Consider the following 17,729-nt stretch of genomic DNA (forward strand, 5'->3'; position numbering starts at 1 on the left):
TCCTTCGGTTATTAATGAATCTAAGCGATCCAATAATACTAATAGCCAGTAGTGTAAGAGGAGGTGTTGGTGTTGTGTGATGATAGTGTGTGACTATAGTGAGTGTGTGATTGTATGTGTGTGTGACAGTTTTGACATTTCTTTGTTAAATAATACTTTGTTCCAAATCACCTTGCTATACTATTAAATTATTTACAAATAGTCATTAAAAATTGTCTTGTTTTAATAACAACCCATAATCATCAACTGATCATTTTTGTCTTGATCAATTAATTACTTGTTGCCTTTAAATCAATGTATCAATCCAGATGTCCAGTTGGAATACCACAGGGTTCTATTTTAGGGCCACTACTGTTCTCACTGTACATAAATGATCTGCCAGATGTGTGTCGTACTGTATATTCCCAGATGTATGCAGATGATGTGGTTATTGTATGTCACGGTAAAAAACCCCAAAGAGGCTGCATTAGTCCTGACATCTGTGTTGACTAGGATTCAAGACTGGCTACTTGACTCATGTTTACTCGTGAACACCAAAAAGACCGTGTGTATTTTTTTTCCCCAAGAAGTCAGTAGAAGCAGTCAGATCCAATGTGGTTTTAGGGAGTGAGGAGCTTGAACTAGTAAAACAGTTTAAGTACCTCGGGGTGACATTGGACCCAACCCTAACATTTAAAACTCGCATCAAGAAGGTCTCAAATACCATCAAGTTTAATCTGCAGAATTTTAAACAAATTAGACCTTTCTTAACAACCGGTGCCTCCAAGGCGTACCTGCATTGTATGATCTTGTCTCACATCAACTACTGCTTCTCAAATTGGTCCTTCACAGGTACCATGACTCTCAGACCAATTGCACAACTTTACAAGAGAGCCCTAAAGGTACTTGATAAAAGAACATATTCGTACCATTATTGCAACATCCTGGAAAAATATAACTTTATTTAGTTTTGACAATTTTAAGCTTTTTAAACATGTACAGTATGTGTGATCTATAAATCCCTACACGGATTGTACCCGCTTCCCCTGTTAGAGTTCATAAACAATCAACCAGATAGGAGCATAGGGGCCAGAGCTGTCAGACTGTAAGAGGGGACTGTGAGGTGCAATTTAGATGCACATTTGCCCAAAACGTGTTATCAGTTCAGGGATGTTTGGAATGGAATAAGCTACCCATCAGTATCAGAGAGTGTCCGTCTTTCGGGACTTTTAAAGTACAACTTACAGATTGGATCTTAGACAAACAAACCAACCTGTGAGCATCTGTAATCCTGTTCAGTCTGGGATCTCCCTTGTGTGTGTCATAGGGTGCATCAGTTGCCCCCTAAAAATGAAAAGTTCCTCCGATCATGATGCATTTTTGTTTTTATGTTCCTTTTGGTAAGAAAACACACTGGGTGAAATATTTTGACAAAATTCTAAAGTGTAATGGTGGCACCAGGAGCTCAAAGTTATGGAAAAAGCTGCTATTTTATGACTTTTATGACAAAATTTCGATCACTTTTCATGAAACATTATGGCACCTTATAGAGTATACCAAATATCTTGGATACACATTTTTAGTACATATTCTAAATATATTATCAAGCACAGTTTGAGTTTTAGCTGTTCATTGAATCATTGTTCAACTACTTTTAAACAATACAAATGTATTATGAATCACATTAATGCTTCTCAATCCCTTGCAAAGGTTCTTAACATGATCTCTGGGTCACAAGAAATCAATAAATGGAGTCCAACATCAGTGGCGGTTCTAGACCAAAATTACTAGGGGGGCCGAGGTGGGGCCAGTGTTTTTTCAGGGGGGCACATATAAGGACAAAACATGGCAATATTTAAGTGTTCAAAATGTTTTGTTTAGTTTATTTAAAACCAAAACAACATACATTGAGCATAAATACAATGAGATAAACATTCTGTCTCAATAGCCTAAACATAAAATAAATTGTGCTCAATAAATCTTAAAACCATGTTTCTCTTTTTTGTAAAATAAGATTTCTATTTTTGCATACAATGAACCTTTTCCTCAGATGTGGCTGCACTGGAGTGTCGTCCAAGCACTTGCTGATATCTGGAGAAAGATGAATACAGTAAATATGAGAGTGCGACTGAGAACAACATTTATTTATCATTATTCATTTATTAATTTATTATTATATCTAATATTTTTATTTTATATTTATTAATTATTATTCAGACTTCACACTTTCAGGCTAGGCTATATGAATTGTAGGCCGACACCGCTCACACACACACATTTGTTCAACATCACAAACCTGATGGTGCTGTACTTGATATGCATGGTGAATCTGGTTGTCCCAATGACTCGTTGGGTTGTCCCTCATTCTGTCCCTCGATCTGATCCTGAATGTCTTCATCCTCACTCTCAGATTGCCTTTCAGATGCCTCACTTTCCACCTCTCCAACCACCACCTCTGGCTCTCTCTCCACCTCTGGCTCTCTCTCCTCTTTCATAATCTTCATCTTCCTTACTCTCTCTATGTTGCTTTTTGCCAACAGGGGCAAAAAAGGACATAATGTCCTTCTTGCTCTTTTTCATGATGACAGCCTACAGTAGGCCTATACTAAAAAGTAAACAGAGAGGAATGTAGCCTCTACATATCACAAGGCCATTCAAGTTTTACAAGCAGGTTAAACACTGTCGGTTATTTGACCCATTTCCCAAAAATATTAAGTTAGGCTACTTATTGCTGTGCAACGCACTTTTAAGAAAGCACAATAAAACGGATTTATTATTGTAGTGAACAACAACAGTAAAACACGGATATGTGCAAACACTGACGTTACAAAATTGAATAATTTTCCTTACCTTCACCTCTTTGCAGTAGCCTGGTCCTTGCAGGGCTGCAGCTGTTATCTCTCACATCCGAAGTTTACAATTCGTGCTGCTGCTGGTCTTTCTGCTGCAGGTAACAGTGTGCGTGTAGCACTTTAAGGAGTCCGTGTAGAACACTCCGTCTTGTCAGTTCCGATCTTTGAGCCAGCGCATGTCGAAATTAATAAATCTTATTATCTGTTCAGCACAGGGGCCACAACAGGGGCCAGGAGCAATTTTACAGGGGCACTGGCCCCCCCCCCCCCGGCCCCCGTTTAAAACCACCTATGTCCAACATTGTGATTCAAACCTTATGCGAAAACATAAGCGTTTTTTTGGCAAAAAATGAACCTCATGGTGCCACCATTAGACTTTTGAATATGGTCAAAAACTTTTACAGGATGTCTTTATTGGTGAAAAGGAACACCCAAACAAAAATGCATCAGATTTTATGAAAGGGAGGGCAACTGATGCACCCTAATGTGTAACTGTATGTTGCATGCGCAGGGGAGTTTGTTCATATGTTTATATAACTGATATACAGTTAGGTCCATAAATATTTGGACGGAGACAACATTTTTCTAATTTTGGTTCTGTACATTACCACAATGAATTTTGAACAAAACAATTCAGATGCAGTTGAAGTTCAGACTTTCAGCTTTAATTCAGTGGGTTGAACAAAATGATTGCATAAAAATGTGAGGAACTAAAGCATTTTTTAAACACAATCCCTTCATTTCAGGGGTTCAAAAGTAATTGGACAAATTAAATAATTGTAAATAAAATGTTCATTTCTAATACTTGGTTGAAAACCCTTTGTTGGCAATGACTGCCTGAAGTCTTGAACTCATGGACATCACCAGACGCTGTGTTTCCTCCTTTTTAATGCTCTGCCAGGCCTTTACTGTTAGGACTAGGACTGTTTTGGCCTCTAGAGGCCGCTGTTATTTCCTTTTCATGTCGTGTTTATTTTGGCCTCTAGAGGCCGCCACTGTTCCTGTGTTTTGTGTTTGTGTTAATTGCCTAATTATCTTCACCTGTGTCCTTAATTAGTTTGTCTATTTATACCCCTGAGTTCAGTCCTCTTGTCACGGAGTCTTTGTGCTGTTATGTTTATCTCCAGTTTCCTTTGTACTGTGTTTTTTTATCTTCTTAGCTTTTGAATTTTTGCACTTTGCTTTTCTTTTGGATTATACTCTTTGGTTTTTTTTTTGTCTTTTGTTTTGGCCTGTATATAGTGTATATAGTTTAAATAAACCTTTTGATTCTTTTTCTACTTCCGCCTCACGCCTCTGCATTTGAGTCATCCCCCTGGTGGCCTAGTGGGGGTTTGCTGGATTATCACACCAACGAACCAGGTTCGAATCCCAGCAAAACCCTAACATTTACTGCAGCGGTTTTCAGTTGCTGCTTGTTTGTGGGCCTTTCTGTCTGAAGTTTAGTCTTGAACAAGTGAAATGCTGCTCAATTGGGTTGAGATCAGATGACTGACTTGGCCATTCAAGAATATTCCACTTCTTTGCTTTAATAAACTCCTGGGTTGCTTTGGCTTTATGTTCTGGGTCATTGTCCATCTGTATTATGAAACACCAACCAATCAGTTTGGCTGCATTTGGCTGGATTTGAGCACACAGTATGTCTCTGAATACCTCAGAATTCATCCGGCTGCTTCTGTCCTGTGTCACATCATCAATAAACACTAGTGACTCAGTGCCACTGGCAGCCATGCATGCCCAAGCCATCACACTGCCTCCACCATGTTTTACAGATGATGTGGTATGCTTTGGATCATGAGCTGTACCACACCTTTGCCATACTTTTTTCTTTCCATCATTCTGGTAGAGGTTGATCTTGGTTTCATCTGTCCAAAGAATGTTCTTCCAGAACTGTGCTGGCTTTTTTAGATGTTTTTTTTAGCAAAGTCCAATTTAGCCTTTTTATTCTTGAGGCTTATGAGTGGCTTGCACCATGCAGTGAACCCTCTGTATTTACTTTCATGCAGTCTTCTCTTTATGGTAGATTTGGATATTGATACGCCTACCTCCTGGAGAGTGTTGTTCACTTGGTTGGCTGTTGTGAAGGGGTTTCTCTTCACCATGGAAATTATTCTGCGATCATCCACCACTGTTGTCTTCTGTGAGTGTCCAGGTCTTTTTGCATTGATGAGTTCACCAGCACTTTCTTTCTTTCTCTTTACTTCTTTTTGGATGTACCAAACTGTAGATTTTGCCACTCCTAATATTGTAGCAATTTCTCGGATGTTTTTTTTTCCTGTTTTCGCAGCTTAAGGATGGCTTGTTTCACCTGCATGGAGAGCTCCTTTGACCGCATATTTTCTTCACAGCAAAATCTTCCAAATGCAAGCACCACACCTCAAATCAACTCCAGGCCTTTTATCTGCTTAATTGAGAATTACATAACGAAGGAATTGTCCACACCTGCCCATGAAATAGCCTTTGAGTCAATTGTCCAATTACTTTTGGTCCCTTTAAAAACAGGGTGGCACATGTTAAGGAGCTGAAACTCCTAAACCCTTCATCCAATTTTAATGTGGATACAGATGAAAGCTGAAAGTCTGGACTTTATGTCCATTATATAACTATAACCTGAATATGTTTCAGTAAACAGGTAAAAAAAAAAAAAAAAAAAAAAATTTGTGTCAGTGTCCAAATATATATGGACCTAACTGTATGTGCAGTCATGTATACACACACTTTCCATTATGTATGTGTGTGTATGTGTGTGTGTGTGTGTGTGTGTGTACATGATTATACACATTGATATGGTTTTGGCTTTTTTTTATTTATTGGTCTACTGTGATTTTGTGATTTTTTTTTTAATGAGCTTGTATTGTTAAGCGTTTTATGTTTCTTGTTTGGGGAGCACGGATGGAATTTAGCTTTTTTGCTAATTCCGGTGTATTTACTCTGCATGTCTCATGTATGCAGTGTTCATTTAATACGCATTTTCCCATCTAAATAAATAAATAATGAAATTAAATGTAAATTGTCTCATGGATTAACTACTAGTATTTTTTTTTTTACCCTGGCTGTGGGAAGAAAATACCGATTTTACTTTGTTTCTTCAAAATGAAAACGAGATCGCCCGAACAGGGACTTGAACCCTGGACCCTCAGATTAAAAGTCTGATGCTCTACCGACTGAGCTATCCGGGCTTCGAGCATGTTAGTTTGTGTGTCTCTATATATAGACTATCCAACTCTATTCAGCTCTCCTCATTTCTGTTATAGTGAATGAACTTGTAATGAGTTCGCGACTCCTGAGTGCAGTGGACATGTTTCACAGCGTCTGTGTCGGGTATAATTTCCGGTGTCCTGTTGGACAGGTACTGAGATCCATGGCTTTTCGGAACACAGCACAGGAAAGGAAATTCGCAACCTGCACATTGCGGTGGTTAAACCAAAGCGCGCTGCCGCGGCCTTCACATCCTCGGTGTGTCCTGGCGGCGCTTCCCACACAAGGCGCCTCTTACTCGGGCAGAAAAGCAAAGTGGTGCCGCTGGATGAGCTCAAGTCATTCTGGCTTCATTTCAAAGGTATGAAAACACTTCATGGCCTATGAAGACTCAGGAAAGTATGAGCTATACGAAAAATGTACTTCTACTTTTTAACTCTGCCTAAACAATTAATGTAATATTTATTTTAAATAATCTACTGGACTAAGTGTTTGTGTTCTCACAACCAGTGACCTCAAGGAGAAGTGTATACAGAAAAAAACAACAATTATTATGATTATGATTGTGTTTGTGTTTCTTTTCAGGTCCCACAGTTTCCCACATGGGAGCCAGTAGCCGAGGACCAACTTCCACCTGTACGCTTCTTATTATACTTCACAAAAAATTGCTGTTTTTGTTCAGATTCTCTATCAGACATTCTGCTTGATATTTATGCGCAGGTCTGGAAAGCCTTCCAGCCCAAATACATCTCAAAAACTGCACAAAACTATCCCTCAAAAGCATTTTTCAAGCATTTAATTTCAGTTTCTCAGTCTTTTTGCTTAGGAAAGAAGTTCACCATGGTGTGCACGCAGTTCTGATTTATGGTACCTTCAGTAGGCCTTTTGTTAATCATCAGCTCATACTAACATTATCCACTCCATCATCCACTTTTCTAAAGTTTCCTCGTCAAAACTTTGCAGTAGGTTTTAGTCAAGTCAAGTTTATTTGTATAGCGCTTTTAACAATAAACATTGTCGCAAAGCAGCTTTACAGAATTTGAACGACTTAAAACATGAGCTAATTTTATCCCTAATCTATCCCCAATCTATCCCCAATGAGCAAGCCTGTGGCGACGGTGGCAAGGAAAAACTCCCTCAGACGACATGAGGAAGAAACCTCGAGAGGAACCAGACTCAAAAGGAAACCCATCCTCATTTGGGCAACAACAGACAGCATGACTATAACATTAACAGTTTTAACATGAAATCAGTTTCGTTGATGTTATAAACTCTTCATTGATGGAAACTTGAGTGCAAAACTGTTCATGACAACTGCAGTCCTAAAGTTAGCAAGTCAACTGTAGTCCTCAGCCATAAAAGCATTACTGTAAGAGTCCAGAGCGTCTTCCAAGTGTGACTTTCAACTGTCCACATGGGCCGTCCTCCACAGGAGTGATGCGATGAGACTCCAACCAGACACAGGGCACCAGGATGGATCAGGCAGGTCCGAGGAGCAGAAGAGGTTCAGCGTCTCGATCCCAGGACCGACATGTAACTCAGAGGGACAGATTTGGGGGTGAGAGAGAGAGAGAGAGAGAGACAGAAAACACAGGTTGTTAGGTATGTCACCTGAATAAGTAGGAACAGTATACATATTGCACTGATTACAAGCAGGGACTCCGGAAAAACTAACTCTGACAGCATAACTAAAAGGGGAGAGCCAGAAGGTAACACAGGCATGAGGGGCATAAAGCAGCAGCCACTACACCGTCAACAAACTCGAGTGAGCAAGCGAGTGGGGACTGACAGCATCCATACATCCCAGTTTACCAAAACACTCTGTCTGAGGACCCTCCAGATCTACACCTTTACCTCATAAACACCATTAACACAAGGCTTGACTAAACAGATGTTTACAAACGATATGTTTCTATACGTCATCTCAGACACACTTTCAGCATTTACACTTTACCCTATGTTGTCATGTGCCTATGTTTACAGAAATGGATCGTATTAATTTCTGATTAAAAGGATCTTGGGGGACACGGACTATCTTCGATCTGGTCCAAAACACCACCACTTACAACTGTGTTCTAAAGCAATCATAATTTGGCCTAAAAAAACCTTCCATCCCAGGTTATGGAGATATAATCATACAAAATGCAAATATCTGAATTGTATTATTTACAGTTTATCATGTTGTATATCGTTTATCACAGAAATGTCTTCAGGTAACATGGTGTGATATTGTTATTATTTCACCCTCAGCACACTTTGGTGATTTTATTCCCTCCTGTTTCATTCTGCAGCTTACTGAAGTCTCTCTGGACCTTGTGGATAAGTTGGAGAGACTCGCTCTTGTAGACTTCGGCAGCCAGGAAGGTGTGGAGTGTCTGGAGAAAGCGATTCGGTTCGCTGATCAGCTTCATGTTGTCGACACGGAAGGTGTGGAACCAATGGATTCTGTCCTGGAGGACAGGTTAGGGCTTGTTTTTTTCCTCTTCTGAAAATATAATGTTGCCAGTTCTAACTGGAATCAAACGAAGAAAACCTTTTCAGGCACCAAGGAGCAGAAACAGCAAACTAAAAATATGTCAGAGAGAGAGATGTGGTGTCTGGGCAAGTCGAAAACTTTGGGACTTTCCAAGAAAAGTACCTATTCATTATCTCTGCCAAGAAGGTTATGTTTTCGGTAGCGTTGGTTTGTTTGTTTGTTGGTTTGTCTGTTAGCAACATTATGGAAAAAGTTATGAATGGATTGTTCTGAAATTTTTTCCAGAGGTGTGACTGGGCACAAGTAACAATCCATTAAATTTTGGCGGTGATCCGGATCACCTTCTGGATCCCGGATTTTTTTAAAGGATTCTTGGCGGAGGTCTGCGCTCTCCGAGTGCTTTTCTAGTTCAAAATCATATCATGGCAGATGATCAGTACATTTAAATCTCTGTGTGAAAACAATTACTAATAATGATTGGATTTTATTTATTAATTGTGTTGCAGCATTAAAAGCTTTGTTCAGATTTGCTTTTGTGCTGTCATTCGAGATACTTGTTTTTAAATTTTCTTTTACATTAGATTTATATTAGATATTATATTGTTCTCAAATGTTCTTTCTTTGACTGTATACAGTGGTGCTTGAAAGTTTGTGAATGCTTTAGAATTTTCTATATTTCTGCATAAATATGACCTAAAACATCATCAGATTTTCACACAAATCCTAAAAGTAGATAAAGAGAACCCAGTTAAACAAATGAGACAAAACTATTATACTTGGTCATTTATTTATTGAGGAAAATGATCCAATATTACATATCTGTGAGTGGCAAAAGTATGTGACCCTTTGCTTTCAGTATCTGGTGTGACCCCCTTGTGCAGCAATAACTGCAGCTAAACGTTTCCGGTAACTATTGATCAGTCCTGCACACCGGCTGGGAGGAATTTTAGCCCGTTCCTCCGTACAGAACAGCTTCAACTCTGGGATGTTGGTGGGTTTCCTCACATGAACTGCTCGCTTCAGGTCCTTCCACAACATTTCGATTGGATTAAGGTCAGGACTTTGACTGGGCCATTCCAAAACATTAACTTTATTCTTCTTGAACCATTCTTTGGTAGAACGACTTGTGTGCTTAGGGTCGTTGTCTTGCTGCATGACCCACCTTCTCTTTATCCTTAGCCACTTTATCCTGTTCTACAGGGTCGCAGGCAAGCTGGATCCTATCCCAGCTGACTACGGGCGAAAGGCGGGGTACACCCTGGACAAGTCGCCAGGTCATCACAGGGCTGACACATAGACACAGACAACCATTCACACTCTCATTCACACCTACGGTCAATTTAGAGTCACCAGTTAACCTAACCTGCATGTCTTTGGACTGTGGGGGAAACCGGAGCACCCGGAGGAAACCCACGCGGACATGGGGAGAACATGCAAACTCCGCACAGAAAGGCCCTCGCCGGCCACGGGGCTCGAACCCAGACCTTCTTGCTGTGAGGCAACAGCGCTAACCACTGCACCACTGTGCCACCCCTGATTGGCCTCCATGCAGAGGAGAAAAGTCTATTTATTGTAACAGCTTTCATACAAACCGACTCGATGTCACGTGAGCGTTTCTCCATGACTCTGACTCAAACTTTAAATTCTTTAGTATTTAATAAGGAATATCAGCTGAGTCATTGTGTAATTGCTTCATATTGAAATACTCCTGAATCGTCATGTAGTTCACTGTAGGTTTCGTTTAACTGGGAAACAAACCGAGAAACTGTGTCACAACAATAACCTCAGAACAAAGAGTGTTTGGATAATAAATAAATAAAAGCAGGCGGCTCTGACGTCATCGTTTAACTTCCTGAACCTAATAACAGTGATTATTATTGATATTATATGAAGTTATTATTCATGTTCCAAGCAAAATTCTGTAATAAATATGAGAAGACACGTGATGAGTTTGTCTTTGTGTGTATTTTAGAGCTCTGTATCTGAGAGAGGACACTGTGACGGAGGGAAACTGCGCAGAGGAACTTCTTCAGCTCTCCAGAAGCACAGAGGAGGAGTATTTTGTAGCACCTCCAGGTCCTCACACGCATATCATTTTTAAGCCTTATGTTCTGTTTGGGTCAAAAGATCCCACTTTGGTATTTGGGGAAAGTGTTAAACTGTTTATTGCTCAGTTCTGAGTGACATCAGTGAGTCTGGGATTCACAAAGTTAGAACTGAGATGAAGATCAAATCTACTTGGTGTGTAGAGATGAATTGGGACAGTGGGAGGTTTGGAAACCGAATAAGAAAATGTTGGATTAATACACAAAAGAAACAGATCACAGCTTGGTTCAGGTTTGATGGTTTCGATTTCCTTTCCCACCCCACCTACTGGCACGTCGTCAAAAGTGCAACAACAACAACAACAGGCCTCAGTCAAGAGTGTGACGTGGAGCATTCCTGGCTGGAATTCCCCTTCACGTCAGCTGTCACCTTTACACCTGATTTCCCTTTTCTTTCTCCAGCACACCTGAGAAATTCACGAAACAGAAACTAACTGTGCTGTTGTAACTAATAATTAAAAGTAAACGTTTTCCTTTTTGCCTCACACAGGAAACATCCCTCTTCCGAAGAGAGAGGAGCGAACCGCCATGCTGAAGCACTCCGAGCTCTGAGAGCACAAATATCCAGAGACAGTATTTACTGCCAATAAACACAAATTCCTGCTTAAACTCTCCTCTGTCTCTGTTCCTGCTTTTAGAAAATAGTTATTCAACAACACGTGGGAATGTAGAAAGCTTTAGTAAGTGCTTTCTCCAGCTCAAGGTGGACGAATACGAACGAATACGAACACTTTATTGTCCACAATGTGGAAATTTAAAGAGAAAACTAAGTTATTATAAAAATACATTAGCACTCAAAAGAGTGTTTAAAAAATAGCTAAAAAGTGATAAAATATCATAAATATAATAATAAATAAGTAATCAGACCAATAAAAAGGACTGGGGTGAATTAAGTAAGAATCCCTGTATTATTTATCGCCCTTATTCCTTTTGGGACAAAGGAGTTTTTAAAGATGTTCTTATTAGCGTTAGGCACTCTAAAACGCCTCCCAGAGGGTAAAAGCTCGAATTCACAGTGGAACGGGTGGGAAGGGTCATTTATGATTTTCCTGGTTTTGTTTAAAATCTGTTCATCATACATTATACTTAAGTGCTTTTGTGGCTTTCCTATTATCTTTGTGGCCATATTCACTATTCTCTGTAGCTTATTTTTTCTCTGCATGTTCAAGTTACCACATGATCATATTAAATGATAGAATGCTTTCAACAAGATTTTTATATACTGTTTGTAGGATGTCCTTGTTCACACCAAAGTTTCTGAGTCTACGGAGTAGGTAAAGATGTTGTGAGCACTTTTTAAAAATAAAATCTGTGTTTTCTTTAAAAATGAGTTTACTGTCTATAAAAGTGCCAAGATATTTAAAATCATTCACGACTTCCACTGTCTGTCCCTGAATGATTATAGGAGATAACAGGTCCTTATCATTTTGAATGACAAGTTCTTTAGTCTTACTTACATTCATTTCTAAAAAGCTATTTTGGCACCATTCTTGAAGAGATGATGTATGGCGGGCGTAGGCATATTCTCTCTCCATATCACCCTGCTGCAGTAGACCAACCAGAGCCATGTCATCAGCATATTTAAATAACCTAAAATGTTCTTCTTGGATTTTAAATTCGTATATATAGAGAACAGTAAGGGAGATAAAATGGTGCCCTGCGGTGCCCCAGTATTCAAAACAGTGAGATCTGACTCAATATTTACCAAGATAACCCGTTGAGGGCGGTCAGAGAGAAAATCCCTAACCCAATGAATTATTCCACCATTAACCCCTAAATCAACAAGTCTTTGCAACAGTACATGAATTTGCATAGAATTAAAAGCAGATGTAAAATCTATGAACAAAATTCTAGCGTAATGAGAGGGAACTTTAAGTGTTTGGCTAAGATATTAAACAGTGTTATAGTTGCATCATCTGTGCCCCTTTGACATTTATATGCAAACTGGAGTTGGTCTAAAGTGTTGGATACACTAGCAGTTATATGCTTGCTCACCACTCTCTCCATACATTTGCATAGAATGGAAGTGAGTGCAATGGGTCTAAAGTCATTCAGTTCAGTTGCACCAGGTTTTTTAGGAACTGGCACAATATTTGACCGCTTCCATGTGTTGGGAACTGTGGATGTTTGTAGCAATATTTGAAAGAAGTTTGACGTGGAGTTTATACTGGGAACACTGGTTGTTTGATGGTACAATAAATTCCATGCACCTTCTCACCATGGATTTATTTCTAAAAAGGATTTTATGGAATCACATTCAGCCTAGTTATTGGACTCATAGTGCTTTCTGTTCATAAAGCTCCCACTCACAGAACACATTATATTCAAGTTAACATCATTTACATCTCACACACTGTATTTCAAGAAGTGGTGCCAAAAATAATTCACGGTCCTCTGAGTGACACGTTGGGCTTTTTTCATTTCGCAGAAACACAAACTGTGAACACACCTGTAAAAGATCACCTGACACCAAATGAGTCACTGATATGATACAGATGGTGCTGTGAAACCGGCATGTTTATTTCTGTTATTCTTTAAATTTTCAACCCTGCCTGTACATAATAGGCGATGTACTGTAGATATGATCCGATTCTTAGATAAAGTGCTACTTGGGACATATTTTTTAACGATGCCTTCAGATCTTTCCTCCAGCATGGTTATTTTCATTATTACATTATTATATTCTCATTTCCTCCCTGGATAATCGTAATCATTAAGACTATCCTGTACTCATCCCAGAACTTTTAATACAGTGACTCTTAATAATCCGCTCATTCTGAACACTGTTTCAACACTGCCGTCATCTCAGGGAGATTTTCACCTCACTACTGTTGTCTCTTGCTCATAAGGGAGCTGAATCCACATCCAGATCGATGAACTAAATGATTCATCTTTTATTTATTGCCTATATGAGCAGGGATTTGCATGTAGCAAATAAAGCCGAGCGAAATCTCATGCCTGGTTTAGAGATACAGTCTCTGTCCAAAAGTCCTAGGCACATGTAAAGAAATGCTGTCGACCAAAAATGGCTTCAAAATGATGAAATGAAATGTTTCAACATTAAAGAATGCTATAAACAGTAAGCAGTAAGCCATCATAAATCAATATACAGTAACAAAGTCAATATTTGGTGTGAGACGACCATTTGCAGGCTCCAGCTTGCCTGCGACCCTGTAGAACAGGATAAGCGGCTACAGATAATGGATGGATGGATGGATGACCCTTTGCTTTAACAAAAATAGTAGTCTCATGTCCAATGAGTGCAGTTTTATAAGGAAATGAGCTGTAGTGAGCATGTACTGAGCATCTTACAGAACCAGCCACAGTTCTTCTGGACACTTTGACTGCCACATTCGGTTCTTCATTTTGCACCAAAACCCAATACCCTTCATTATGTTTTCATTTTTAATCTGAAAAGTGCTCTCCTATGGAATATGCTGCTCAGATACAAACTTTACATGAAAATAAATGTTTAATTATTTGCTTGGGGGAACCCCCCCCCACACACGAATGTTTGGAACTCAAAAATGTTTTTGTACTGATTCAATAATGTAAAAATCCATCCATCCATCCATAACCGCTTATCCTGTGCAGGGTCGCAGGAGCCTATCCCAGCTGACTATGAATGAGGGGCACAGTACACCCTGGACAAGTCACCAGGTCACCGCAGGGCTGACACATAGAGACGCGTAATCATTCACACTCACAGTCAATTTAGAGCCACTAATTAGCCTAACCTGCATATCTTTGGACTGTGAGGGAAACCAGAGCACCCGGAGGAAACCCACACAGACATGAGGAGATGCAAACTCTACACAGAACGGCCCTCACTGGCCACTGGGCTTGAACCCAGAACCTTCTTTCTGTGAGGCGACAGTGTTAAGCACTACACCACCCCTATCTCATCTCATCTCATCTCATCTCATCTCATCTCATTATCTCTAGCCGCTTTATCCTGTTCTACAGGGTCGCAGGCAAGCTGGAGCCTATCCCAGCTGACTACGGGCGAAAGGCAGGGTACACCCTGGACAAGTCGCCAGGTCATCACAGGGCTGACACATAGACACAGACAACCATTCACACTCACATTCACACCTACGGTCAATTTAGAGTCACCAGTTAACCTAACCTGCATGTCTTTGGACTGTGGGGGAAACCGGAGCACCCGGAGGAAACCCATGCGGACACGGGGAGAACATGCAAACTCCACACAGAAAGGCCCTCGCCGGCCACAGGGCTCGAACCCGGACCTTCTTGCTGTGAGGCGACAGCACTAACCACTACACCACCGTGCCGCCCCTTGATCCAATCAATATTTAATTTAATTTTCATACATATTTTTGTTAGTATTGTTTATTGCTGTTGTTGATGATGATTACTGTACAGCTAGGCCTAAAAATACATTCATATATATATATATATATATATATATATATATATATATATATATATATATATATATATATATATATATATAATTTTTTTTTAATTAAGATTAAAAGTTTTTAAAGTCTTACGACCCTTTTTTAATTGCTTTTTTGTTGACAGAGATTGTGAAAATCCGTGCAGTTGCATTATCAGCGACACTGAGACACTGTGGGGGAAATGTTTCAGCAGCAGCTGTTTTGCTGAGTTGTTTTGTTCTGTTGTGTTTCTGCTGCAGCTGATTTTCGGAAATCGAAAGTAAACTGAGTCAACATTCGGAAAAGAAAACCTAACGGAGGCTGGCCTGTGCGCTTCTCCCATTGGCTGGGATTGACTCACGCAATCATCTTCCATTGGTTGTTATTCCAACACGGGGCGTGGCTATTGGGCTATATTATGAGCCGCACTCAGCTGTCCAGGAAGAGTGTGTGGGCTTGTTCTGTTCTTCGACGACGAGAAGAGAGAAAGAAAAAAAAACCCCTTTGAGCAGAAATACTTACGTCATTTATTTAGAAGGTAAGTTTAATCCCGTTTCAAACAATATGCTTTGAAATATTATGCATGTAAAACCTTAATAATGAGTTATTAACAGTGGGTATGTGTTCAGGTTTTATAAACATTTTCCAAGTGTGTAAGCTTCTTAATGTTTAGTAACAATGATAACAAGTAACAGCTTTTGTGATTTTTAAGCAACTGGAGCTTTCCTTGTCCCTGAAGTGCTGCTCTTATCTTTTACACATGTATATATTAATGTGTGTATTCCATTTGGAAACATAGATACAGGATATTGAACCTTAAAATAAGATTTATGCTACATAACTGGAGTGTAATAATCTTTTCGAGATACATTACACACACCAAAGGTTAAAAACGCGTACACTTCAGAGCATCACCTCATTAACAAGGACTGGAGATATATGGTCCACTTTAGGAATCTTTTTTTTTCTTCTAGGAGTACTCTGTTTTACTTCTCTATAATGAGTAAATGTACATGGTGGAGCTGTAAATTCTGCTGGCAGCCATTTTGAATCCAGACTCACTTGACTTCTTTGATGTAGTGACATTTTAGTATCACTTCCATGTTTTTGTTGTTAAAATTATACTTCAAAATATAATAATTTCATAATGATACTTCTATGGGGTGTGGTAATTAATTGTTGTTGGTCATAAGCTTCCATTAGCTTTGTAACTTCAGTGCAAACTTTTTAAAAAGTGTAAATATAACAGCACTAATCTGTTGTCTGTTGTTATTTTTTGTTTACGCAGATCATTAAGGAGTGGATAAGATGGAGCTGAACATTAAAGTCCTGAGTGGAGAAACGCGGACCATCTTTGTGAATCCAAATGACACTATTGGCAAACTCAAGGAACAAATTGCCCGACTCTTTAAAGCAAGGCCTTCACGGCTGAAGCTTTCCATCACCAATGGACAAATCTTGCAGCTAGACCATGATCAGAAGACGGTGAGCGATTACGGGCTGAGTTCAGGATGCACTGTGATGCTCCTGATCTCCACGACCCCCGTGCCCTTTCAAGTGTTCGTGAAGAACGAGAAGGGACAGACAAAAACATACGACATCACTGACGATGAGACTGTTGATCAGTTGATGGCAAAGATCCGCCAGAAAGAAGGAACACCAGTAGACCAGCAGCGGCTGATCTACAGTGGCCAACAGCTCGACTCTGGCAAGAAGCTGGAGTATTACAACATTGTTTCTGGAAGCACCATTCACATGACCCTCCGTCTACGTGGAGGCTGATGGGACACAAACACCTGAAGATCATTTCAGCTTTAAAATAAAATCTGTTTAGCACAATTTAGTGTTGTATGGGTTACAGATACATAAATATAAAAAAAAAAGTTCCTTCGTTCTAATTGCACTCGACTGCATCTCTTTTTTTGGATGTGGTGTTCTAGTGTTTTCAAAGTATTTTTCTCTAATCCTATTCCTAATTTTTTTTTTTAATATCTGTAAAAACTTTCCAATATTAGCAGGATTGTATTAGGTTTGTTTGCAATATGCAGTACTCTGAATTCTATATCAATTTATAAAATTGCTGTTTGCACCAACACATGTCTGTAGTTACTGTCTGCTGTTAACAGATTACATGAAAATGTGAAAAAAAAACCTTCTACTATTTTTTTAGTTTGTTAATGACTTGCCTGTAGGGCCTGAAAAGGCCCTAAAGTAATAATTAAAAATTTTAAGTAACTGATGGTTTATTTTTGTAATAATGCTTATAAATGTATTCATATCTGTCTAAATAAAATATTTATAAAATGATTGCATTGCTTTGGCTCCCCCCCCCCCCAAAAAAAAAAAAAAAAATCTCTAGCCGTAACAGGAGATAAATGTTAGTTAGTCTATTAGTATAATGTTGGTTAGCTAGTTATAACATTAATGTCGATATACTTGACACTCATTTTCCAAAATTATGGCAGATAAGTTTTTAAAGGCCTTATCCATCACCTCATGGGCTTATTTTTTACTTTAAAGCTTTTAAAGTCCAGGTTTATTCCTGTAATAACTATAAAGGTACACAGTAATGTGTCCTGATGAATAAAAGGTTAACAACAAATCAGTTTACACGTTTTAATTCACAGAAATCGTGAAAGCGCTCCTCATAATCCCAGGACTCTTGTTCGGAATGTCCTCATAGTGAACATCCTTTCAGCATCCTCATGTCATCTCA

General features: G+C 39.3%; 2 protein-coding genes and 1 non-coding gene across 3 annotated transcripts; 2 read left to right on the plus strand and 1 right to left on the minus strand.

Moving 5' to 3' along the window:
- Positions 1-5,937: 5,937 nt before the first annotated feature.
- trnak-uuu (transfer RNA lysine (anticodon UUU)) lies at positions 5,938-6,010 on the minus strand. The gene has a single exon. It is a non-coding gene; the product is annotated as a tRNA-Lys (tRNA).
- A 30-nt stretch (positions 6,011-6,040) lies between these two features.
- gatc (glutamyl-tRNA amidotransferase subunit C) lies at positions 6,041-11,219 on the plus strand. The gene is made up of 5 exons (XM_060907894.1): positions 6,041-6,390; positions 6,615-6,665; positions 8,321-8,490; positions 10,478-10,581; positions 11,101-11,219. The coding sequence occupies exons 1-5, from the start codon at positions 6,100-6,102 to the stop codon at positions 11,160-11,162; spliced, it is 678 nt and encodes a 225-aa protein (XP_060763877.1). The 5' UTR covers positions 6,041-6,099; the 3' UTR covers positions 11,163-11,219.
- A 4,243-nt stretch (positions 11,220-15,462) lies between these two features.
- On the plus strand, positions 15,463-17,320 carry LOC132872540 (uncharacterized). Its single transcript, XM_060907436.1, has 2 exons — positions 15,463-15,551; positions 16,302-17,320. Exon 2 carries the CDS (start codon positions 16,322-16,324, stop codon positions 16,793-16,795), a length of 474 nt encoding a protein of 157 aa, XP_060763419.1. The 5' UTR covers positions 15,463-15,551; positions 16,302-16,321; the 3' UTR covers positions 16,796-17,320.
- Positions 17,321-17,729: the final 409 nt, after the last annotated feature.

Source organism: Neoarius graeffei, chromosome 24, assembly GCF_027579695.1.
Source record: "Neoarius graeffei isolate fNeoGra1 chromosome 24, fNeoGra1.pri, whole genome shotgun sequence".
NCBI lineage: Eukaryota > Metazoa > Chordata > Actinopteri > Siluriformes > Ariidae > Neoarius > Neoarius graeffei.

Coding starts and splice junctions, on each gene's coding strand:
- gatc (XM_060907894.1), top strand. CDS start 6,100: ATGAGTTCGCGACTCCTGAGTGCAGTGGACATGTTTCACAGCGTCTGT. Junction 6,666..8,320: donor CCGAGGACCAACTTCCACCT/GTACGCTTCTTA, acceptor TTCATTCTGCAG/CTTACTGAAGTCTCTCTGGA. Junction 8,491..10,477: donor GATTCTGTCCTGGAGGACAG/GTTAGGGCTTGT, acceptor TGTGTATTTTAG/AGCTCTGTATCTGAGAGAGG.
- LOC132872540 (XM_060907436.1), top strand. CDS start 16,322: ATGGAGCTGAACATTAAAGTCCTGAGTGGAGAAACGCGGACCATCTTT.